General features: G+C 40.3%; 1 protein-coding gene across 1 annotated transcript; it reads right to left on the bottom strand.

The window, feature by feature from the left end:
* Positions 1–2,493: 2,493 nt before the first annotated feature.
* Positions 2,494–18,947, bottom strand: LOC306872423 (B-cell receptor CD22-like). The gene is made up of 11 exons (XM_079420966.1): positions 18,904–18,947; positions 5,601–5,669; positions 5,145–5,489; positions 4,792–5,040; positions 4,466–4,720; positions 4,099–4,353; positions 3,738–3,986; positions 3,582–3,657; positions 3,338–3,380; positions 3,104–3,184; positions 2,494–2,785 (listed from the first exon to the last, which is right to left on the bottom strand). The coding sequence occupies exons 2-11, from the start codon at positions 5,656–5,658 to the stop codon at positions 2,765–2,767; spliced, it is 1,632 nt and encodes a 543-aa protein (XP_079277092.1). The 5' UTR covers positions 5,659–5,669; positions 18,904–18,947; the 3' UTR covers positions 2,494–2,764.
* Positions 18,948–24,861: the final 5,914 nt, after the last annotated feature.

Raw genomic sequence — 24,861 nt, 5'->3', positions numbered from 1 at the left:
CGATATGACGATTTTTGATCGTGGACGATAAAAATGTCTCCACGATCTGCTTTTGAAGAAATATCGTAGTATCGCGCTACCGCGCACATTGTCAAATACAGTTCTGGCGCCGCCGTCTCTATGTACTGTACAACACGACATACAGCAGTAGAGTTACTCAGACAGGACACTGCACTTATTCGCGATCGCAAAAGTACATTATTTGCATACAAGCCTTGCTGGTTAAATGTTTAATTCGCGCGCTGGTCTGACGTGCGCTTGTTCTGAGCACATACACCTGAAGCACGCGCACTAAAACGCCTGTCTAACAGCGCCTGATTACTCAACTAAGTTATATTTTGCGCTAATACTGTCAAAACACACAAGGTTTACATACAGACTGAGTTGGTTATCTCTAAAATGAAAGTAAATAGTTAAGAGAGAAACGGATGCGTGCCTGTATATTAGATGCGTGCAGCTCTTAAAGGGACAGGACACTAAACATGCTGTCGACTGTCATTAAAGGGATAGTTCACCCTAAAATTTAATTTCTGTCATTATTTACTCAGTGGAAAACCAAACAGTTGCTGGTCTACATTGACTTTCATAGTAGGAAAGAAAAATCCTATGGAAGTCACTGAGGACCAGCAACTGTTTGGTTTTCCACCTTCTTCAAAATAGCATTTATAAATGTTCAGCACAAGAAAGAAACTCATTCCGGTTTAAAACAACTTTTGAGTAAATGATGATATAAAAATACAACATTATGACAGAATTGACAGACAGATGACAGAATATTAATTTGTGGGGGAACTATTCATTTAACGTTAACAAAACAACAAAACGCAAAAGAGAAAAATCACTCACTATTCTTGACTGAAAAACTTTAATACAGTTGCTTTAGGAATCAGTCTATGTAGTGTTTTATTTTTATATTTGTTCATTCAATTTCATTGAATGCTCTGCTAAATACACCTATTGTACCTGGAAATAAAGCACTGTTTGTTTTATTTGTATATTATGTGTATTTGTAATGTGTATCTTTGTTCTTATTTTTTAATAAGAAAAATAAAATAATGACAAAGATTTTTTTATCTTCGCCCACTTTGGCCTAAATATCTGCCATGCATCTTTGTCTTTCTAGTTTGGCTGTAATGCTCAGACAACTTGTAAAACCAAAATAGTAAAACTAACAAAGAATCGGGATAAAAATCGTGAATCGTGATATTTCTATAAAAAATCGTGATATGATATTTTTCCCATATCGCCCACCCCTAACTTGAACCATCTTTCATACATTAGAGCACTCAAGTACACTTGTTTTTCATCTGGGTATGCCAAGGACGTCTACATGCAAGGGTACTGTATAAGCATGCACACTCCCTGCAGACATTGATGTTCTCAAAAAATAAATAAATGAATAAACTCATGTGCATATGATCTTGTGGAGTTACAGCAGTTGCCTCGCATGGTATCACAGAAACATTTGTATTTTAGAAAGAAAGCTAATTATGCTGCTTTGGAATAATGTCACCAGCAGGTGGTGCCAAGAACACACAAATATGGCATCTTCAGTGAGACAAACCAGGATGCACTTTTTTCCAGGGCTTTCAGAACAGCGTAATCGAAAATGCGTCATCAGGTAGGCATGGCCTATTTGAGAATCTGCATAGGTCTCCGATCATGCGCAGTTGGGGAATAGCCATTTACTTCAGATACCTGTCCTGATCACAGGTGTTTCATGTCAAATACCTTTTATATTATATACAGTAACTTCAGATACCTGTCCTGATCGCAGGTGTTTCATGTCAAATACCTTTTATATTATATACAGTAACTTCAGATACCTGTCCTGATCGCAGGGGTTTCATGTCAAATACCTTTTATATTATATACAGTACCTTCAGATACATTTATTGTTGTTATTGTAAAACCATGGATAATTTTCGAAAGGAGACTGGCTACAATTTAACGTTACAGTAAAACACAATCACGCTATTGACGGTTACTGCACGTTTTACATTTCTTCTGGTTGTTTGTTTTCGAAAACCGTTTAAATGTAAGGTTATAAAACATAAAAAAAAATAACCTTTATGACTGTTTTGTTCTTCATTATCCATCGTAGGTATGCTTTTCATTATCCATCTGAGCTGATCCTGGGATTGGAAATGCCCGCGCAAAAAAAAAAACAGCATTCTGCGCATGATCGGTGACCTTAATTTTTAAAAAAATTTTTGGAAAGGGGGCGTTTTCCCAATACCTCCAGAAACGCCCATTTTACATCGTGGTAATGAAACCCCTGGAATTTAGTGACAGCCGTGCATTCCCAAAATAATTGTTGGCTGGTCGCAAGTTCCATTGAACTCTATTGGTAAAGACAGAACTTGCAACCATATTTGCTTTTAGGTGTATTTCTAACAATCTCTATTGATATTTATGCTGTTATACTGAGGTATTGAATGACAAAAGATTTGAATTACAGAATTATTGAATGATAGACAATGGCAAACTACTGCAGTCAGATCTTTCAGATCAAATCTTTATTTTCTGCCTTGAAAACACAAACAATGCCGCATAAGGTTAAATAATACTTTTAAAATGAAGCAAACTAAATATAAAACACAAACTGTAAAAAAGAAACAAAGACAGCCTTACACTAGCACATTTGATGATATACTTGTATATAAGCTTTCAGAGCTATGCAGGGCTCCTCCACATAGATTTTCGCTCCACACATAAGAGATACAAAAATGCTATAAAATGTTTTTGCCAGGTTTCCAAAACACTATGGTCTCTTCTTACCAAGCTGAAAGAAGAAAGGGTAATAAGAACATTAATAAATAATACTCTTCAAATTTTGTATGTGACTTTGATATTTAATCTTTAACAGTAAATGATATTCTTTGTATCATCTGCAAACCAGTGTGTTGACCAATCATCACTAAGCTCTGTCCCCTTAGCTAACGGTGCTCTATCTGAAAACTTGTCATGCTTGTTCTCTTTAAAATTACCATATATTTAGTCAATAGACATTTAAAATTATCACACTGACAGTGAAGAGGATTTAATTCATTTCTGCTGAACATGAGGAGAGTTTAATATTTTGTAAATCAGCAAAACTTACCCCTACATTCTCATAAATAGGTATATTCATCTCAACATCACAAGCTTTATGTCTGTCATGATGGCGTCTGCAATGATTCATCTTTGACATGGAATAAAAGCACAGTAGAGATAAAAAAATACTGATGTTTATGAACAACTCAGTATATAAATTCACAACTCAGGCTTTCAGTGCTTGATTTACCAATTAATTTACCTGATCAGGACACTACTGATAGCAAACACATTTTCTCACCTGAGACTCCTGTGTGTCATTTCTCTTTTTCATCCTGCTCCTCCTAAAAGATATTGAGTATGATCATTTAGTTTTTTAAGCAGAAAATCTGTTTGTCTAAACTTTCAATAAAATTGAGTATTTCAGATTAGATGTCAGTCTTCAAATCAGTCTGTCAACAAATCCTTCCCCTATACTGGATATTTCCAAAAAAAAAAAAAATAGACATTGCACTGGCTGTGATCAAATACTACACACATCTTACCCAATCAGCGCCATTGAGATGATAGCTGCTGCTCCACAAACCACTCCAATGGATATGTATAATATCACCAGACGTCCTACAACAGAGACAAAATAATAAAACATGTAATAATGATTCATTAGATTCACTTTAGAAAGAGTAAATGAGCTGTTCTACCTTTAACAGTGACAGTAACAGCGTCTGATCTCTGAGATCCATGCTGATTGTGAGCCTCACAGTAGAAGCGTCCACTCTGTAGTGCACTGAAACTCTGTCCAGATCCAACAGATGAGCTTTGATCCTCCTTAAACCAGCTGAAGTTCAGAGCAGGTGGGTTTGAATCACTGCTGCAGATCAGAGTCACTGAATCTCCCTCCACTATTTCACCAGATCCATTTATAGACACCGAGACGTTCCTGGGAGGATCTTAAACAGACAAACAAACCAAAAAATTATATCATCAACAACCATATTAAAACTGACATCACATATGTTTAGAGGATTAAATATCACAGTTACTGAACCATCATTAACTCACACATGACGTTTAAAGTCACAGCTTCAGAGTATTTCTCTCCATGTTTATTTCTGGACTTGCACTTGTATTCTCCACTTTGATCAGAGCTGATCTTTGAGATGCTGTAGATTCTTCCAGATCCTACAGTCTCTCCTCCTTTAGTCCAGCTGATTTCTGCAGGTGGGTTTGAATCACTGCTGCAGCTCAGAGTCACTGAATCTCCCTCCACTATTTCACCAGATCCAGTTATAGACACTGAGACGTTCCTGGGAGGATCTTAAACAGACAAACAAACCAAAAAATTATATCATCAACAACCATATTAAAACTGACATCACATATGTTTAGAGGATTAAATATCACAGTTACTGAACCATCATTAACTCACACATGACGTTTAAAGTCACAGCTTCAGAGTATTTCTCTCCATGTTTATTTCTGGACTTGCACTTGTATTCTCCACTGTGATCAGAGCTGATCTTTGAGATGCTGTAGATTCTTCCAGATCCTACAGTCTCTCCTCCTTTAGTCCAGCTGATTTCTGCAGGTGGGTTTGAATCACTGCTGCAGCTCAGAGTCACTGAATCTCCCTCCATTATTACACCAGATGGACTGATGGACACTGAGACACTCTTTGGTGGGTCTAAAGATGACAAACGTAGTTCAGTCGATAAACTTAATGTTAATAAAAATAACTAATAAAGCTGTACTCACACGTGACACTGAGCTGAGCAGCAGGAGAGATGTAAGTGTGTCCATGTAGACCACAGCTATATCTGCCTGCATCCTCTCTTCTGACTGACTGCAGCAGGAGTTGATTGTTTCCGTCTCTTCTCTCAGTTAATGGCTGTGAGTTTCTGTACCAGATGAATGTTGCTCTGTCAGTCAGAGTGCAGCTGCTTTTACATGTCAGACGGACATTATGACCCTCTGTCACTCTCTCAGGAGACTCCACCTGAAGATCTGAACACAACACACACATTATATCTAGTGCTGCTGTCAGACACTGATTATTATTATTATTCAACATAATGCACAGAAGAAGAGTGAAACCTCATCAAAGTCACCTGTGACAGTAAGAGTCACTCCTGGTTTACCAATCCATTTTCCATCAGTTACATTTGTAGTGAATCTGAAATAGTACATGTGTTCATCTTTCTGTGTCACATGACTCAGTCTGATGGTGTCGTTCTGCTGTTTATCTCCCAGATACTGAAGCCTCTGACTGTATTCAGGGTCCTCAGACAGATCTAGAGGCTCTATACCCTTTTCACAGTTTTTTGTCCAGAACACTTTCTTGATCTGATGTCCAGTAGGGTATGTATAAGTGCAGTTCATTATCACTGATGAGTCCTTTAGTGCACAGATGTGTGAAGGACTGTAACTCACACCCCAATCTGCACTAGAGACCCCTGAAACACAGAATTAATATAGAAACAAAATAGCAACAGCTTGAGCAAAATGTTGGTGGGAAAACTGCATGCAAATCTCTTGATTGTTTCTGAAATGCTGCAGCAACTCACCATGAATCATGAACAGAAAGATCAGAGGAAGATGAGGAGCCATTCTGACTGACATCATCACAGCAACACCTACAACAAATGCACAGTGCCTTATAATTCAGCGGTTTATTTTAAACTCTCATTGTATTATTTTATAGGACAATGCCTTAGAAACTTTACAGTTGCTGGTGCATGAAAAGGTATTTATTATATCATTGCCTCGCCAGACTCATTGGTATGGGTTAAAAAAAAAACTGTGGGGTTAACACACTGTAGTTAAGAAGATATCTTCCTCTTTCTGTAACGTGTGAACCAAGCACCATCTATAGCACTGAGACTCGCAAGTAAACACAGAAGGAGAATAAAATATAATCTATATACCTATCTTATACACAGTCAATACACACACAATCCTGTTGTTCACTGGCCAGGCAATCAACATTTGCAATTGTTCTCTTAAACCTACATACAAAACATGTCACTTTCATGCAACTACTCAAAAACACAACAACAACAACAACAACAAAAAAGCAGGTATAGTTGGCTGACAAGCATAATTTTTTCTGGTGAAACTTGCTAACCTTTATTTTTTTATAAAATGTTGTGCAGAAACCATCCTAAATTTGATCTTCCGATCATCTCTCAAATAGGCGTACTGTGATTCATAAAATTTATGTACATACAAAAAATGCATGAGTACGAGTCTCTTTCTGATGTGAAATCTATGAATCGCAAAATGATCTTGAACTTCAGCGCAAATGAATGGTTTCAGTTCTCTGCTTGTAAACAACGCCTAATTAATGTCATTAAAGGGGTCATATGATGCGATTTCAAGTTTTGCTTTCTCTTTGGAGTGTTACAAGCTGTTCATGCATAGATAAGATCCCTGAAGTTACAAAGACTAAAGTCTCAAAACCAAAGAGATATTCTTTATAAAAGTTAAGACTCGTCCACACCCCCCTAAAAGGCCTCATTCAAACACACATTCGAACCTGGGAGTAGCCTGCCAGCTGTACACAAAGGCTGTTTTTATAAAGTGGGGCAATTCTAACTTTGCAAGGACAGCTTCTGACTCACAGCCTGTAAGTACATTTTCTTATTTAAAGAATTTGCCACTGACAATTCAAACGTGAGTTTTGAGCAGTGTAGAGTACTGCTTGTTGTTTGTCATTTCCCTGATCACAAATGCAGACATGCCAATGTTTACGCAATGCAACGCGACGTGTACAAAGACAGTATAAGTCATTACAATCAGTGATTATATCCCCACTGGATGCAACAAATGCCTCGTTTATAATGGGTTTTATTGTTTTAGTCTGGCCAATCAGAGCACGCCTCGCTTCTCAGAATGATGAGCTTTGTAAAAACCAACGTGTTTCAGAAAGGCAGGCATAGCGGAGCAACTATAATGTATAGTATGTGGAAAATAATGTGTTTTTGAACCTTAAACCGCATAAACACATTGCATTACACCAAATACACAAAACAATGTTCTTTTTAGCAACGTCATATGACCCCTTTAACATGTAAGATCATCAGTCATCATCCAAATCCTTTAATTTAGAACAGCGTGCTGCAAGAACAGCTTACATTTTCAAAAACCTGCAGTACTCCGACAAGAAAAAGTGCGTACGTCTGCTCAGACCCTGACGTGACGCTAAGCACTTTTCCACGTCAAAGTCAGTTTTTTCAAATATGAGCCTGGATATAAGCGTACCCGCACTCTAAGATCAAATCTGAGCGTATGCATGCTTTATAAATGAGGTGTAGGACATCAACATCTAAAACACAGTACATGATGCTTAAACTAGGAAATACTAGGTGATTGCTGCCAACATACAAAACCACTTCTTAACTTTTGAACCTAGTTACTGAGAACTGATACATGTGACAACTAGTCCCAGTCAAGCACACACACACACAAATATATATTTGATGATAATCAGTCTACAGAAAGAATATAAAATCATGTTCTTACCCGTTTCATCAAAACTCATGACCAGTGACAGCACTACAAATGATCAGAAAGAAACCAGTAATGGGGTTTTGATGTGGTTAGCACCTTATATTTTAGCAGGAGGATATGACGCTTCATAGCATTAAGCAGAAGAGTTTTAACAAGGAAACTGAGAAATGTTGTCAAATTTTGAGCTCTTCTAAGCGTTTTATTCTTACTCTGGCCTTGTATAATTTCTCTATTGTTACTGGTTATCTTGTGAATCTCTAAATACAGCCATAAATACAGTTTCCTCTGTAGAGAGAGAGGTGGCAAAACAAGACATATTCAATCTCACAGCAGGATCTCTCTAGTGTTGCTGACTGTGTGATCACGTGACCCCAATGAGAGACAGACAGACGAGTGCTGACCTCACAGACCTGTTGTTCTGGTATCTGTAGTTAAAGGTCCCATATTGTACACCTTTCTGGAGTTTTATTTCAGGTTTTGATGTCCTTAAGAATATATATTTGTGGTATAAGTACCAAAAACCATCTCAATATATTTTTACAGCTCTTCTCTCAGGAACTCTGATAAGAACAGATCGATTTTGGCCTAATTAATATTCATGAGCCTCTCTTCTGATTGGCCTGTTGTTTTCTGAGTGATGCACGGCTACGCCAACCACAGGTAACTAGGGTCATGTAGGGCTGACGTCACAATTACGTCACAGCGCTAGCTGGAGGAAAAACAAAGGGAAAACTGGAGGCGGCCCATTAAACCAGCGCATATTCGGCTACATAAGGAGCTTAAAATATCTTCTTGTTGTGATGTTGGGTGCCGGAATCAACATAATACAGCCTCAAATTAGAAATTTGATTGCATACCTGCTGCCACTGACAGACGAAAAAACTATAAAACGAGTGGACTGGACAGAAACGATCGTCAAAAATGCTTGCGTTTGCAGTGCACAAAGGTTCAATAAAGTATTGTGTTTTGTTGTTATGGGCGCGTCTGAAGATTTCTTGCATCTCACGGCTATGTCGTGAAATGTCTGTGTGCATGTGTGTAAAACAACAAACTGATGAAATTTAAGTTTTAACCAGTGGTGGAAAGAGTACTGAAAAAATATACTCAAGTAAAAGTACCATTACCTTCCAAAAAAAGTAGTTTGAGTAGAGTAATAGTACTTGTCCAAAAAACTACTTGAGTAAAAGAGTAGCCTATTTAAAAGTACTCCTGAGTATTGAGTAGTGAGTACTGAGCTGTGGATTCTACCCCGTCATAATAACCGCTCTACGCTGCAATTTATACATTTGTAACCCTGGAGCACAAAACCAGTCTTAAGTCGCTGAGGTATATTTGTAGCAATAGCCAAAAAATATACATTGTATTGGTCAAAATTATTGATTTTTCTTTTATGCCAAAAATCATTAGGACATTAAGTAAAGATCATGTTCCATGAAGATATTTTGTAAATTTCCTACTGTAAATATCTCAAAACTTAATTTTTGATTAGTAACAATGCATTGCTAAGAACTTCATTTTAACAACTTTATACACGATTTTCTCAATATTTAGATTTTTTTGCACCCTCAGATTCCAGATTTTCAAATAGTTGTATCTCGGCCTAAAATTGTCAGATCGTAACCCACACAAAAATGGAAAGCTTATTTACTCAGCTTTCAGATGATGTATGGATCTCAATTTTGAAAAATTGACAGGACTGGTTTTGTGGTCCAGGGTCACCTTTAAAAAACGTTGTACATTCTGGAATTCACATTATCTTGTTTGTCATAAAGATGAAGAATATCTATAATCCAGCAGTTTTGATTGATTTTGACTGCCAACTCTTTAAAACACATCAAAACAGCACGGAAACAGTATTCAGTTGAAGAAAAGATGAAAGTTATTCTCAGTACAATCATCACCATTTAAATCATAAAGTTTGAACAATAGATTTAAAATAATGTGTAAGGCCACTGAGAGCATGCTGTTGTTGCACATCAAATATTAATGTTTAGAACAGTGCAAATACAAACACCATTAGAAACTCATTGTTCAGCATCACACACCATGATATGGGTTAAAATGAGAGCCCATTTCTCTCTTGCATTTTGCAATAAAGAAATAAGAATAACTAAACTTGATAATTTATGTTACAATTTTAACATAAATGCACATTGTTCTAGAAGGATGGCATCATGCCATACCTTTGATACATTTACTCGAATTGTTATGTTGATAAAACAATTTGTAAGGAAAAATGCATTAAATAGCCAAGTATTCTGGGGAAACCATTTCAAAAGAAAAGACAAACGCTCGTCTCTTTGCTGAGCCGTGGCGGTCTCGGTGAATCAGCAGCATCCACAACTGAATGGAACAAAAAGTGTTGAACTTGAAAATTGTTTATGCGCGAATGCACTTGCTAAATGAAGACGGATTGTATAAAATGGATCAAAATAAATAATTAATAAAAAAAGTTTATTAATGAGCTGCATTTTTATTACATCACGTGCTGACACAGATGCAGTGTATTAACGCCACGGGTCATCAATATGGTGTAGATTGGTCTTCAATTTGAGTACAATATTGCAAATCGTTTTACAGTGTTTCGAACACACTTTTTCACAGCGCGCATCACGGAGTAGCCCCAGAGTGCACCTTGGACGAAGGGGCGGGGCGACACATTAAGGTGGGGTGACACGTGTCGCTCTGCCCACCCCCAATTTAATTGGCTTATGATACAGCAGAGCTTATTGGTGTAGACGTTTGCTCATGAGCATTCTTTATTATACGTTTTTATGTACGCTGTTTGGCTGTACTACAGAAATATTAAGTGCTAACAACAATTTTAGTTAGAATCAATTAGCAAATGTGTTTTATTTTAATTTTTTTACTTATGACGAATTAGTTAGAGTAAGTTCCTATCAAACGCTTGGTGGCGGCATCTCCGAGTATTCGGGCAGAACAGTTATAGTAATATGAGCGGCTCACGAATTAAGTCTTCAGAACAAATTCTTAATTCGTGGCCATGATATAGTCCTAATGGCACGTTAAATTAACTCATTTATTATTGCACTTTTCACAGTACACGAAGCAGACATACTTAAACATTGAGCAGTTTTAGCTGGGCGATGCTGATAAAAATGATCCACTGTTTGAGATTTAGCTGTTTTGTATAATTAATATTTACATGTAGCCTATATTCTTTATTTTAGGATCGATGGATAAGCACAAACTTCATTCATTGTAGTTCAGGAAGACATGGGACAAACCCGCAAATGGTTTTAATTTAAAGAACAACACTGCGGTGACAAATAAGACAATAATACCAAATAGCCCATCAGCGTGAACTGGGGTATGATGTGTGGATAATGGGAATAAAAACCTTGCTGAAACACACACTCATTTATTTATTTGCATATACAGTCAGGTCCATAAATATTGGGACATCGACACAGTTCTAACATTTTTGGCTCTATACACCACCACAATGGATTTCAAATGAAACGAACAAGATGTGCTTTAACTGCAGACTGTCAGCTTTAATTTGTATTTACATCCAAATCAGGTGAACGGTGTAGGAATTACAACAGTTTGCACATGTGCCTCCCACTTGTTAAGGGACCAAAAGTAATGGGACAGAATAATAATCATAAATCAAACTTTCACTTTTTAATACTTGGTTGCAAATCCTTTGCAGTCAATTACAGCCTGAAGTCTGGAACGCATAGACATCACCAGACGCTGGGTTTCATCCCTGGTGATGCTCTGCCAGGCCTCTACTGCAACCGTCTTCAGTTCCTGCTTGTTCTTGGGGCATTTCCCCTTCAGTTTTGTCTTCAGCAAGTGAAATACATGCTCAATCGGATTCAGGCCAGGTGATTGACTTGGCCATTGCATAACAGTCCACTTCTTTCCCTTCAAAAACTCTTTGGTTGCTTTTGCAGTATGCTTTGGGTCATTGTCCATCTGCACTGTGAAGCGCCGTCCAGTGAGTTCTGAAGCATTTAGCTGAATATGAGCAGATAATATTGCCTGAAACACTTCAGAATTCATCCTGCTGCTTTTGTCAGCAGTCACATCATCAATAAATACAAGAGAACCAGTTCCACTGGCAGCCATACATGCCCACGCCATGACACTACCACCATGCTTCACTAATGAGGTGGTATGCATAGGATCATGAGCAGTTCCTTTCCTTCTCCATACTCTTCTCTTCCCATCACTCTGGTACAAGTTGATCTTGGTCTCATCTGTCCATAGGATGTTGTTCCAGAACTGTGAAGGCTTTTTTAGATGTCGTTTGACAAACTCTAATCTGGCCTTCCTGTTTTTGAGGCTCACCAATGGTTTACATCTTGTGGTGAACCCTCTGTATTCACTCTGGTGAAGTCTTCTCTTGATTGTTGACTTTGACACACATACACCTACCTCCTGGAGAGTGTTCTTGATCTGGCCAACTGTTGTGAAGGGTGTTTTCTTCACCAGGGAAAGAATTCTTCGGTCATCCACCACAGTTGTTTTCCGTGGTCTTCCGGGTCTTTTGGTGTTGCTGAGCTCACCGGTGTGTTCCTTCTTTTTAAGAATGTTCCAAACAGTTGTTTTGGCCACGCCTAATGTTTTTGCTATCTCTCTGATGGGTTTGTTTTGTTTTTCCAGCCTAATGATGGCTTGCTTCACTGATAGTGACAGCTCTTTGGCTCTCATCTTGACAGTTGATAGCAACAGATTCCAAATGCAAATAGCACACTTGAAATGAACTCTGGACCTTTTATCTGCTCATTGTAATTGGGATAATGAGGGAATAACACACACCTGGCCATGGAACAGCTGAGAAGCCAATTGTCCCATTACTTTTGGTCCCTTAACAAGTGGGAGGCACATATGCAAATTGTTGTAATTCCTACATCGTTCACCTGATTTGGATGTAAATACCCTCAAATTAAAGCTGACAGTCTGCAGTTAAAGCACATCTTGTTCGTTTCATTTGAAATCCATTGTTGTGGTGTATAGAGCCAAAAATTTTAGAATTGTGTCGATGTCCCAATATTAATGGACCTGACTGTAGGCCTAAATGTTTTTGTTTACTAAAAGAGCTGTTATTAAATCTGACCTACAGCAAATATTATTATTAATGTGCTTTAGTGTGTATTTAAACAATAGCCTACATGTTCATATATTTTCTCTGCAACATTTTTATTTATACTTTTATATATAGACTATATGTACAAATTAGATTACTGGTTTTGTGGCTCAGTCCTTTAAAAATAACCAATCACTGTACTATATTAGGCCTACAGATGTTAGATTTTTAGCAGCTATATAGTCTTTAATAAATAAATAAAAATATTAATCACAGAGAAGGTCTTTTATTAAAAGTGCTCACGCACCTTTTGCACAGATTCACAGCGCCGAGATATTTAATATTTTATATTTACGCAGGTCTATATGGCTACAATGATCGAGTGTTAATAACTGAATCTAAACTCATCCCGTACACAGATTAACACACACACACACACACACACACAATGAGGGTGTGGATACAGAAATTATTGGATTTTTAATATTTGATGTCATAGACACTTATTTACTATAAGATAGGAAACTTTAAAAAACTGTAAGAGAATCGATATGTGTTCAAATATTTTATTGAGATATAAACAAGGAAACATTGAGCTTCTCATGAAAATATTTATTTGCACTTTATAACCTACAAGTTTGTGACGCATTGAGCAACATAGGCTAACTCATCTCTATAAATAACAAAAAACAAACAAAAAAAAGGTTGTGCTTTAAAACATATAAATTAAAACATATTCGCGTTATATAACAAATTATATTCGTGTTTGTCCATGTCTAAAATACAGTAAATTATCATCATTTGTGTATAAAATCCCAATTTAGTGCTGATCCATGGCCTTCTGATCCTCAAGGAAATATGAATGAAGCGTTATAACCTGAAGAAGCCGGAGGTGCTGTCATCAAAAGTTTATTTTTAAATAATGACTTCATCTGACTAAAATTACTATGGTTACTAAACAGATAATAATTAAAGCCTATGATTCTAGAGTTAGCACATATTTCTGTAGTATGTCCAAATCAATTTTACAAAATTGTACACAAAGGAATGCGCATGCTCGGGTCTACACCAATAAGGCTTGCCGTGTTATAAACCAATGAAATTTGGGGTGGGCGGAGCGACACGTGTTGCCCCACCTAATATGTCGCCCCGCCCCATCGTCCAGACTGCACTCTGGAGTACTTGGCATCACGTGCTCAAACTCATCAAAAGTCAACAAGTTCAACAAGCAACAACAACTTAGCAGAACGCACGCGAGAGAGAAAGACTCAGTGAGCGGGAATTTACCAAACGTGGCACTTGCGGGAGTTAACACTGTATGCAATACCCGAAACCTCACACCACATTTCAGGCCGTGTAGATAGGCAAGCATATATACAAATCATTTAGTACGCAGAAATCCGAAATTTACCTTAACATATTAGAGGAAGATGTGACTGAATTGATACTTAAAGAATGCACTTCCAGCAGCCATGATAAACAACTGTTGGCGGTTAAAGTTTTCTATGCACAATTTGATTTGACGAAAGTCACGAGACCAATTACTATGTCTCTATCCAATCACATTAATGGATAAAAAAAAAATTTAAATAAGCATGTAACGACTACAAACGGAGGAAAATAGAGGAGCAAAAGTACCAATACATCACTTAAAATGTATTCAAGTAAAAGTAAAAGTACACCATTTTTAAACTACTCAAAAAAGTACAATTACTGATAAAAACTACTTAATTACTGTAACATGAGTATTTGTAATTCATTACTTCACACCCCTGGTTTTAACAATAACCAATGACCTGTAAGACAGATGTTTCTATGTTACAACACCACAGTTGTCTTTTATCCCTTGTGAAAAAGTACGCTTAAGTATACTTTTATATATTGTACTTATTGCAGAAATAATATACTTTTAAAATAACACACATAAGTGCAAATTAAATATGTTATTTTCAACGCTTAAATACATTGTATTTGTAATTAACTTCAAATATATCACATTTTAAAGTGATATTAAATGCAACAAGTTGAACTTTCTAGTTATTTTTTTTAAACCAATTAAGTGATACTTTTTAGTACATCTTTACATGTACTTTCATAATTGTTTCTAGTGTCTTTAAAATATGGTTAAAGTGTACTACTAATGTACTGAGAAGCAAATAATGTTAACTAAAATAACCAGGGATTGAAATGAACTTTTTCACTCACTAGCCAATTTGGCTGCTAAATTTTTAAGTTACCGGCCATTCAAAACTTCTACTAGCTAAAAAACAAAACTGAAATAAACCAACAGCTTGAGGCTGTCTACACTGGACGTGACAAAGCGACCATTGCAAATCATTTTTAGTTTAAATTGATTTTATCCTTTTATGGGCATTTTTACCTTTATAAAGCCATTTTTTTTCTAAAAGTGTGCATTATCTTTTGAGTCAAATTCTTACATTTAATCAATCAATTATAATAATAATACATTTAGGCTGTTACTAAACAAATTAAATCAGTATCAAGAAATGCGATTGAACCGAATGATTTAAACTGTTGATTCATTCATGAACGAAACACCGTCATGTTGCTCAGAGACACTAAACAGGGCTGTGGCTGTGTTTGGAAAGTTTTTTGTTGGCAAAATAGAGCAAAAACAGGCAATAGGGTGTCTAAAATGTAAGTTTCTTGATATTAACTTTTTTTTTTTTAACTGTTGTATAAAATCAATGCTGATTCTTTAAGAAAACAACAGTACCCCTCGTGTTATATTTATTAACTATATGAATGGATATAAGTGTATACATTTCCTCCCCCCTTATCTTGAATTATGTAATCATTCAGTTGTTTGCCAAAATTGCAATCGCTTGAATCTCTGAGGATGTTCTTGACTCTGTTGGGGTTGAGAGAGTCCTCTCTCTTAAGTAAGCACATGGCTGGGTGTAAAATGGGGCCTATTGGCCCTGTGGCATGCAGTGAAACTGCAGACTGCAATCCATAAATGAAGATGCGGAGACTGCTGGGAGCAGGAAGAGAAAAATATCTGAGCCTTTCCATGATGGTGACTTCCAGGGTTGAGTGCAGATGAGTTCCAGTGGCATTACACTCCAGTGGTCAGGAGTCATCTCCCCAGGCTGGGGAGACCGCACACAGCTCTATGTTGGGGCCTGCCGGGCATGCCCATGCAGGTTCAGGAGCTCCGTTAGTCCAATCACACGGGCAGCAATCGGAAGATTTAGCAGAAGAAAAGGACGGACCTGTGCGTGAGCCCTTTAAAGTCAGGGAAGAGTCACACCTTTCAGGATGGGCTTGACCAATGAGAAAGGCTGAATTTCCAAGCGGGAGGCTGGAAATATTGGGGGTTTTATGACCCTTTGTCTAAGATCATGGTTCAAAAGGCTCTGGCATTGTATACTTTGATTAAATTACAAACACACATGGCATTCTATGAGAAGGTGCGTCAGCAAATGAGAATTAATTTGGTAGGAGACACGATATAGATGGGGTTACATTAACTAGTACTTCACTCATAAAGCATGTATAAAACAAAATACAATGCAAGAGACAACATACAAGACAATTGAAATCATACACACAATGTCCTGGGATGCATGTTCATTCGTAGAAAGGTTTGTCTATAAATGAAAAAGGAGGAAAGTTCTGTTTTTTATGGGCATGGAGTGGGTTTCAGAAGGGTCTGTTCTTACTGCACTTTGCATCTCACATGCTTTTGAGCAATAAAACAGTCTTATCAGATGGTTTCCCTGGTAACTGAGTCCTTTAGGGTGCTCTTTCAGGAGAAGGGTCCAAAGACCCTCATAGTTTGTATGTGGAATGAGAGGGTTTCCTGAATTATTCATTAAATATAATGACTAAATGTGTGTCTGATTGGTCAAAATGCTACATATTTGTATATTGTTACAGTTAACCCCGCATTTGTGCCCAGCTCAATGCGTACATGTGAAATGCTTTTTACAGACAGTTTATCGATTAAATGCATATGAAGGAACGAAAACAACAAACTCTTTAAATCTCTCGGAAAGAAACAGCGCCGAGTTCAAACAGACAATAGAAATGAATGAACATAGCCTACCTGAAACAGTTTTTCACAACATTTGAATTTTCTGCCCAGTCAACAATTTGATCTCACAGTGATGTCACTATCAACTCCCAGGATACTCGTGATGAGGTCACAATGTGAGGTCACAGTGAGCTAAATGTGTAACCTCACAGCGCCCTCACTGTGTGCTTGTACTAATGTGAGATCAAAGTGCACTCACTGCACAGAGACTAGGTACCCAGCATGCATTGCAGCATGAATTTGATTGTCACCATTGTTGAGATTCATACACTGATTATTGATCTTTCTCTTTGGGTTTAAATGACAAAGTGGTTCAAAATGTTTGTTTCAACATGCTTTTAAAATCTTTGATAAATTATTATACTTTTGTAGCTGTCAGAAATAAAGTCAGTCTGGTTAGTAATGAGTGGAGCATGTGATGCTGTTTGTGGAGTTGTTTAATCATTCTCTGCTGAGATTCTGATAGATTCAGTGTCTTTTATTTCAGTTGGTTTCATCTAAGGCTGTGTCTGGAAGTTAAGTTTTATGTTTGGAGAAGGTTCTTATAATAGAAATCTGTTAGCTGGGCGTGCACTCATGAGCTCATCATGTGAGAGCACTGCCATAGTGTTGAGAAACAGGAAGTAGAATGTGCCCCTGGTGACTGATATTTGAACAGCCTCCTCTCAACCTGCTCAACATTTTGAATTCACAATGAGCTCACATGTGAGGATCACTGTATGAGAATGGGGTGATTTCACTGTGATCATCGAGTGATCTCACGTGTTGACTGGGCGGTGTATGCAATCTCATGCAGAACACAGTGCAGTGAAGTGAGCGAATTTCTTCTCATTAATAATGAGGACCTAGCATTTTAATAATGAACTGTCGCTCTGAGACCCTCACTATACAACTCGTGTGTGCCAGCGCTTCAAAACACTCAATGCATGTTTTAAATCCCGGCCTTTGTGATTCTAAAATCGCACTGACCAATATCCCAACTCGTAATTAATATTTGTATATCGTCCAGCCCAAGGAACTGAGTGTGTGTCATTTAGCTGCCGCCAAGTGGCTTTGTGCAACCTACCTTGTCCCACTCTGGGACCAACAAGTGGGTCGCGACCCACAGTTTGAAAACCCCTGTTCTAATGGACCGCTTTGTGATATCACAAACACCTGAAATCAACGCTATAGTTCAAACAAGCTGTACGTTGTAGTTCTTGAAAAAGTGAATTAAAAAAAATAAAATTATCTCCCTTTGGAGTGCACTTTCAGAGTTGTAACTTTGTAAATCATTTGTGTGTCCAAACATAAACACTACACACCAGAGGTGGAATTAAAAAAAGAAAGCTTTACAACACCATATGCATTGCTACAAAGAGAGATTTAACACAGCAAGTTAAGGGTCGAGAGCCCAACTAAAGTAAACACTGATCTCCATGATGGTGGCATCATTTTAACCAATAAAACATCAACATCTGATCCTCTGTAATTTTCAATAACAGCAGGTGTTCATCACTAATGCACAATCATCATTTAATTAGTCGCTTAATTATCTCTTTAACTTTAACTCTTTGAGGACTTGGGATATGACTTGAAGACTTGTTTGTGATTTGAAAGTCCCACCTCTGCTAAACACTGACTAAAATTCAAAAAGTGAAAAAGCATAATAGGGCCCCTTTAAATCCTATTGTTACTGAGAATGTCCCTATGTGTTATCCAGCCTCAATCTCTCCTACACCACACACATACACACACAATATTTTATGATAATGAATCTGAAGAAAGATAATAAAGTAATGTTCTTACCCTTTTCACCAACACTCATGACCAGTGAAAGCAATACAAATGGTTAATTTGAAACCAGCACTGTGGTTTGACAGACGTGTGATGCATGCGTGTTATATTTGAGTGTGGTTATGACACTTCACCTTGTGCGGATATAGTGTTAATAGCCATCATCACTGTAATGTCATTAGACTAAATGCATACAACAGCAGTTAAACTTTAAGAAACTGTACATCAGTCAATAAAATGTTTTGCAAACCAATAGGCATATGTTTTTAACTGTCCAAGAGGAATTAGAGTTGTTTCTTCTGAATGTCGAAAGGTTCCCATTCTTTTTAGGTCTTCTAATTATTTTTATTTATTTTTTCCCTAAAACTCTAAATATGGTCATAAATAGTTTTCACTTTAGTGAAAAAAGTGTGAGAAACAAAACAATAGAAGAAGAAGAAAAAAACTAAATTACTTCACCCACCAGATCTGTGCTCCCTCGCCTGATGGTTTGAGTGGTCTCAAGTCAAGGGGTTTTCCAAGTTGACTGTGTGATCACATTGTTATGTTCTCTCAAACGTGTTGTTTGATAAGACGTTGAGTTAGTGTTCAGTGATGCATCGAGTTTGATTGTGCTGAAAGCATTTTGTCATGCCTGACCAATGTAGGTCTTCGTTTACTGGGGTCTGGGACGGGGAGTGAGAAAAGTAAAGTGAGACAACAAGTTGATGCTACTTGCTGTGTCAGTGTGATTCTTGTCAAACACAACATTTGGCGACGAGGATGGCTGATATCGCACTACCACCCCTGCTCCTTTCCTGGCCCTACCCGGCGAGCCTCCGATTCCCTGGACTCGCTGGTTAGAGTCCTTTGAGACTTTCATCTTGGCAGTGGGGCTGACTGACGTGAGCGCAGCCCGCAAAAAAGCGCTGTTACTGCATTGCTTGGGAAGCGAGGGTCAGTGTGTGCTGGGAGCGTTCGAGCCAGACACCGCAAGTGACTATGACACAGCCGTGGAACTACTGACCGCGCATTTTGCAGCCCCACAGAGCGCTCTCTTGCGACGGTTTTTGTTCCGTCAACGACACCAGCTGCCCGGTGAGTCTGTACAACAGTACGTAGCCAACTTGCGGGGATTGGCCAGCTCATGCAAGTTTGGTGCGTTGCAGAACGAAATGATTCGAGACCAGTTAATTGAACATACCAACGATTCAAAAGTGCGTGAAACTCTGCTGTTAGAACCGGATGATTTATCACTGTCCCGGGCAATCACGATTGCATTAAGAATAGAGAGTGCAGCGGCATGTGCGTCGACTCTGACCAAACAGCAATCAATTGCGGACTGCCCGGCCCCCTCCCCCATGCCACCACTGATGTCACAACCCAGCCAGAACTATACATTAGCGGCAGCAGATTCCCCGGCAGTTATGCTACTGAGGCGCCAGCAGCGGTCTCAGCCACGCCCACAAGCACAAACCTCACGGCCCTGCGATAACTGTGGATCTTCATCTCATGTGTCTAGAGCACAGAACTGCCCAGCCCGTGGCCAGACGTGCCGCAACTGTGGTAAACGCAATCATTTTGCCTCAGTCTGCCGCTCTGCTCCAGCTGTTTCAGCCCAAGCACCCACTATTATTCACAATGTCTACTCTGGACGAGTCTCATTTAAAACATGTTCAGTGCGCTTAAATGATGTGTGTATCCCACTGCTTTTGGACACTGGTGCCAGTGTGTCTCTCCTGAATATGCAAACATATAGCACTTTTTTCGGAGCACTGCCACTTTCGGCACCCTCTGCTTCACTCTGTGGCTATGGCGACTCAAAGATTGACTTAGTGGGTTCACTGCAATTAACCGTTGGGTATGGCAGCAAGATGGTGCCCAAATTTACCTTCCATGTTGCCCGTCGCGGGGCCAACCTGATGGGTCTGGATTTGTTTTCGGCTCTGGGATTTTCTCTAGTCGACACTAAGGGAGCTGCAATCCTGACAGTCTCTACGCCTTGGCAGCAAAAGGGGCCTTCCCTGTTTGAAGGTTTGGGATGCCTTACTGCTTTTGCCCACCAACCTCTCCTGAACCCCTCCATTAAACCAGTCATCCAACCGCTCCGACGCATTCCCTTGGCTCTCCGTGATGGTGTCTCGGCTGAGCTCATGCAGCTGCTGGACATTGGCATTATTGAACCAGTGGATGCGTCGCCCTGGGTCTCAAACCTGGTGGTGGCTCAGAAGAAATCAGGTGGCCTACGGGTGTGTGTCGACTTGCGAGCGGTGAATAAGGCAGTGATCCCGGACAGGTTCCCTCTGCCTACCTCAGAAGAGCTCACTGCTCAGTTCCATGGATCAACCGTGTTCTCTAAACTGGATCTTAGACAGGGCTACCTACAAGTGCCTCTTCACCCCAACAGCAGAAACCTCACAGCCTTCGTGACCCATGCAGGTGTGTTTCGATACACACGTATGCCGTTTGGACTCAGCTCCGCCCCCAGCTGTTTCCAAAAAATCATGGTGTCGGTGTTGGCTGGTATCCCGGGGGTGACCATTTACCTGGATGATGTGGTTATCCATGGGTCCACCCCTGAGAGTCACGATGAACGCCTCAGCAGAGTCTTCACAGCCCTAGCTAAACACAAACTAACTCTCAATGTTGAAAAATGTGTTTTCTCTGCACCGACCATTGAATATGTGGGTTTCCGGCTGTCAGCGGATGGCATCACACCACTTCAATCAAACATAGATGCCATACTGGCAATTCGTGAACCCAGCTCAGCTGTCCAGGTCGCCTCCTTTTTGGGCATGACAGGCTACTACCTGAAGTTCCTCCCACATTATTCCGCTACCACTGCCCCACTACGGCGACTGCTGCCATGGGTGTGGTCACAGGCATGCTCTGATGCTGTGCATGTTCTCTAGGTGCAGCTCACCACAGCCCCAGTGTTGGCTCACTTCGATATCTCCAGCCCCACCTGGGTGACCTGCGATGCATCGGCTACAGCCATAGGAGCAGTGCTGTCACAAACACAGCAGGGCATTGAGAAGCCCATTGCCTTTGCGTCACGGGCCCTCAATCAGACAGAGCAGCGTTACTCAGTGGGGGAACGTGAAGCATTAGCCTGCATCTGGGCCTGCGAGAGGTGGCATCTGTATCTCTATGGCCGCGCCTTCACCCTAAGGACAGATCACCAGGCCCTGACAGCGCTACTTTCCACAGCTGGGACAGGCCACAGGCCACTGAGGCTACACCGCTGGTCCGACCGTCTTCGCCAGTATAACTTTGACCTGAAGTTCACCCTGGGCAGAGACAATGTTGTGGCCGATCTACTGTCCCGCTCCGCTCCGCCGCACCCCACCACACACATACATACTGACACGGATCAGGTGGAACGGGATATTGTCCAGATGTTACACACACCCCTGCAGGCCGTTGTATCGTTACAAGAATTGAAGGAGACATTGGAACAGGACCCAGTCCTTTCTCAGCTCAGAGTCTATATTCTGAATGGCTGGCCTCAGGAGGTACCAGAGGGGCTGGCAGCATTTTCCAGAATAAAGCAAGAGCTGTCCTGCTGGAACGACACCTGTGTGGCACGCGGCCTCTGCACAGTCATCCCCAGCACCCTATGTGCACGTGTCTTGGCGATGGCTCACAAGGGCCACCTGGGTATTGTGAAGTTGAAGCAGCGCTGCAGAGACCGGGTTTGGTGGCCAGGGATAGATAAAGACATCGAGGCCCTGGTAAAAGATTGTGCGGCTTGTCTCTTAAGCGGTAAAACTGGTCACCAGGTTCCCCCACCCTTACAACCTCTTGCTTGGCCATCGCAGCCCTGGGACCACCTGCAGCTGGACATTTGTGGTGAGATACAGGGAGTTCCTCATCACCAGCGCTTCCTAGTGGTTGTCTATGACCTGCATTCGAAATGGCCTGAGCTCATTGCCACTGGCTCCGTGACTTCTCAGGTCATAATTAACTTCCTGGACTCTCTGTTTTCTCGCTGGGGCCTTCCAAACACGATCACTACTGACAATGGCCCACAGTTAATCTCAGCTGAGTTCACAACATACCTCAAAAACAAAGGTATTCATCACATCCGCACGGCCTACTATCACCCCCAAGCTAATGGTGGCGTTGAACGCTTCCATCAGTCCCTGAAAAACAGTCTCAGAGCACACTTGTTCCAGGGGTGGACCTTCTCACGGGCCATTCATCACACTTTGCTGCACTACAGGGCCACCCAACACCCTACGACGGGTGTCTCTCCAGCTTTCCTCATGCTTGGCCGTGAGCTCCACCTTCCCCTCGACAGGCTCAGCCCCGCACTACCTAAGGGCCCACTACCGAGAGTCAAGAGAAGAATGAAGCAGAAATTTGATCTCTCGGCACGTGTTAAGGTCCCTGACATAAAGGCCGCAGATTGGGTCAGGGTTCGCAGGCCCCACAGAGATAACAAACTCGCTTCATATTGGTCTGCCCCTCTCCAAGTTACTCATCAGCTGGGCCCAGTCACCTTCTTGCTCAGCAATGGCACACGGTGGCACGCAAGCCGCCTCCGCAAAGTGCACATACAACAGGCATCACGCCTCAAGCCACACCCCCAGCTTGGCAGGACACCCCAGCACTTCAGCTGACACCTCAGATAGCTCCAGCACAGGCTCCAGACATGCCTATCAACCTGCCAGCTGAGATTTGTGCCTGTCCATCACAGGCTGCCCAGCCTTATCCCCTTGTTTCTCCACGGCCTGTCCGCATTCGTTCTCGCCCAGGGCACTTACAGGACTTTGTGTCAACATTTCATGTGTGAAACCCTGTAGGAGGGGGGGAAATGTTATGTTCTCTCAAACGTGTTGTTTGATAAGACGTTGAGTTAGTGTTCAGTGATGCATCGAGTTCGATTGTGCTGAAAGCATTTTGTCATGCCTGACCAATGTAGGTCTTCGTTTACTGGGGTCTGGGACGGGGAGTGAGAAAAGTAAAGTGAGACAACAAGTTGATGCTACTTGCTGTGTCAGTGTGATTCTTGTCAAACACAACACACATGACCCTTGTGAGAGAAGGCAGGGCTGCCAACTCTCATGCCTTTGCCACTCTTTTCACACCATCACACCACACGTTCATTTTCTCATGCAGTCAAAAAAGCAACCTGAAAGCAAGAGCACTCTCAGTTAAAAGTGTCTGAACAGGACATTGGAGAAACACATTTGGCAACCTATCCAGTGTGTGTTTGCGCTCTTGGGGTATTCCAGAAAGTAGGTTATGTGACATACCCGGTCTGGATCATCCATGCTGCGATCAGAAGGAAGGCTATGCAAAGGTTGTACAGCATCTTGTTTTCTTCAGAGGCATCTTTATATGTGTGCTTGTACTAATGTGAGGTCAAAGTGCAGTCACTGCACAGAGACTAGGTACCCAGCATGCATTGCAGCATGAAGCTTTTGATTGTCGCCATTGTTGAGATTCATACACTGATTATTGATCTCTCTCTTTGTTTTTAAATGACACAACAGTTCAAAAAGTTTGTTTCATCATGCTTTTAAAATCCTTGATAAATTATTACACTGCGTGATCCTATACTGTATAATAAAAAAAGCTGTTATAATTAAAACAAGTTTAGACTAATAACATCTCACAAAGACTGCATATTAAATCTAGGTGATGAACAGACCATACATTATCTGGATGCAATCCCTTTTCAGCTTTCTTTGCCATAACAAATATGCTTTACAAACACAGTTACAGCAGCCCCCCACATAACAATGCTGTAAAGTCAAGGGTCAAGAGCCCAACTAAAGCAAACACTAATCACTTTGACGGTAACATGAAACAAAACTAAAACATCTAATTCTCAATAAGCACTTTTGTAGCTGTCAGAAATAAAGTCAGTCTGGTTAGTAATGAGTGGAGCTGGTGATGCTGTTTGTGGAGTTGTTTAATCATTCTCTGCTGAGATCCTGATAGATTCAGTGTCTTATTTTATTTCAGTTGATTTCATCTAAGGCTGTGTCTGGAAGTTAGTTGTATGTTTGCAGAAGGTTCTTATAATAGAAATCTGTTAGCTGGGCGTGCACTCATGAGCTCATCATGTGAGAGCACTGCCATAGTGTTGAGAAACAGGAAGTAGAATGTGCCCCCGGTGACCGATATTTGAACAGCCTCCTCTCAACCTGCTCAACATTTTGAATTCACAATGAGCTCACATGTGCAATGTTATGAAGCTGCAGGCCCGGAGGCCCAGCTGCACACTCAGACCTGCACGCTCAGACCTGCACTCCCAGACCTATCGTTTTTTCAGACAGTGCCACCTGCTGTTTGGATGATTATCTAACCTGATTAGATAAGATTACCTAACCTGAATTCAATTGCTGATAGATTGCAACTTACACTATTTTTCTACTATAAAATATTACGCTATGACTGAATGCATTATTATATAAAATATTACACATAC

The sequence above is a fragment of the Barbus barbus genome (genome assembly GCF_936440315.1).
Source record: "Barbus barbus genome assembly, chromosome: 7".
Taxonomy (NCBI): domain Eukaryota; kingdom Metazoa; phylum Chordata; class Actinopteri; order Cypriniformes; family Cyprinidae; genus Barbus; species Barbus barbus.
The sequence above is the reverse complement of the archived record's forward strand: the minus strand, read 5'-3'. Positions and strand labels throughout refer to the sequence as shown.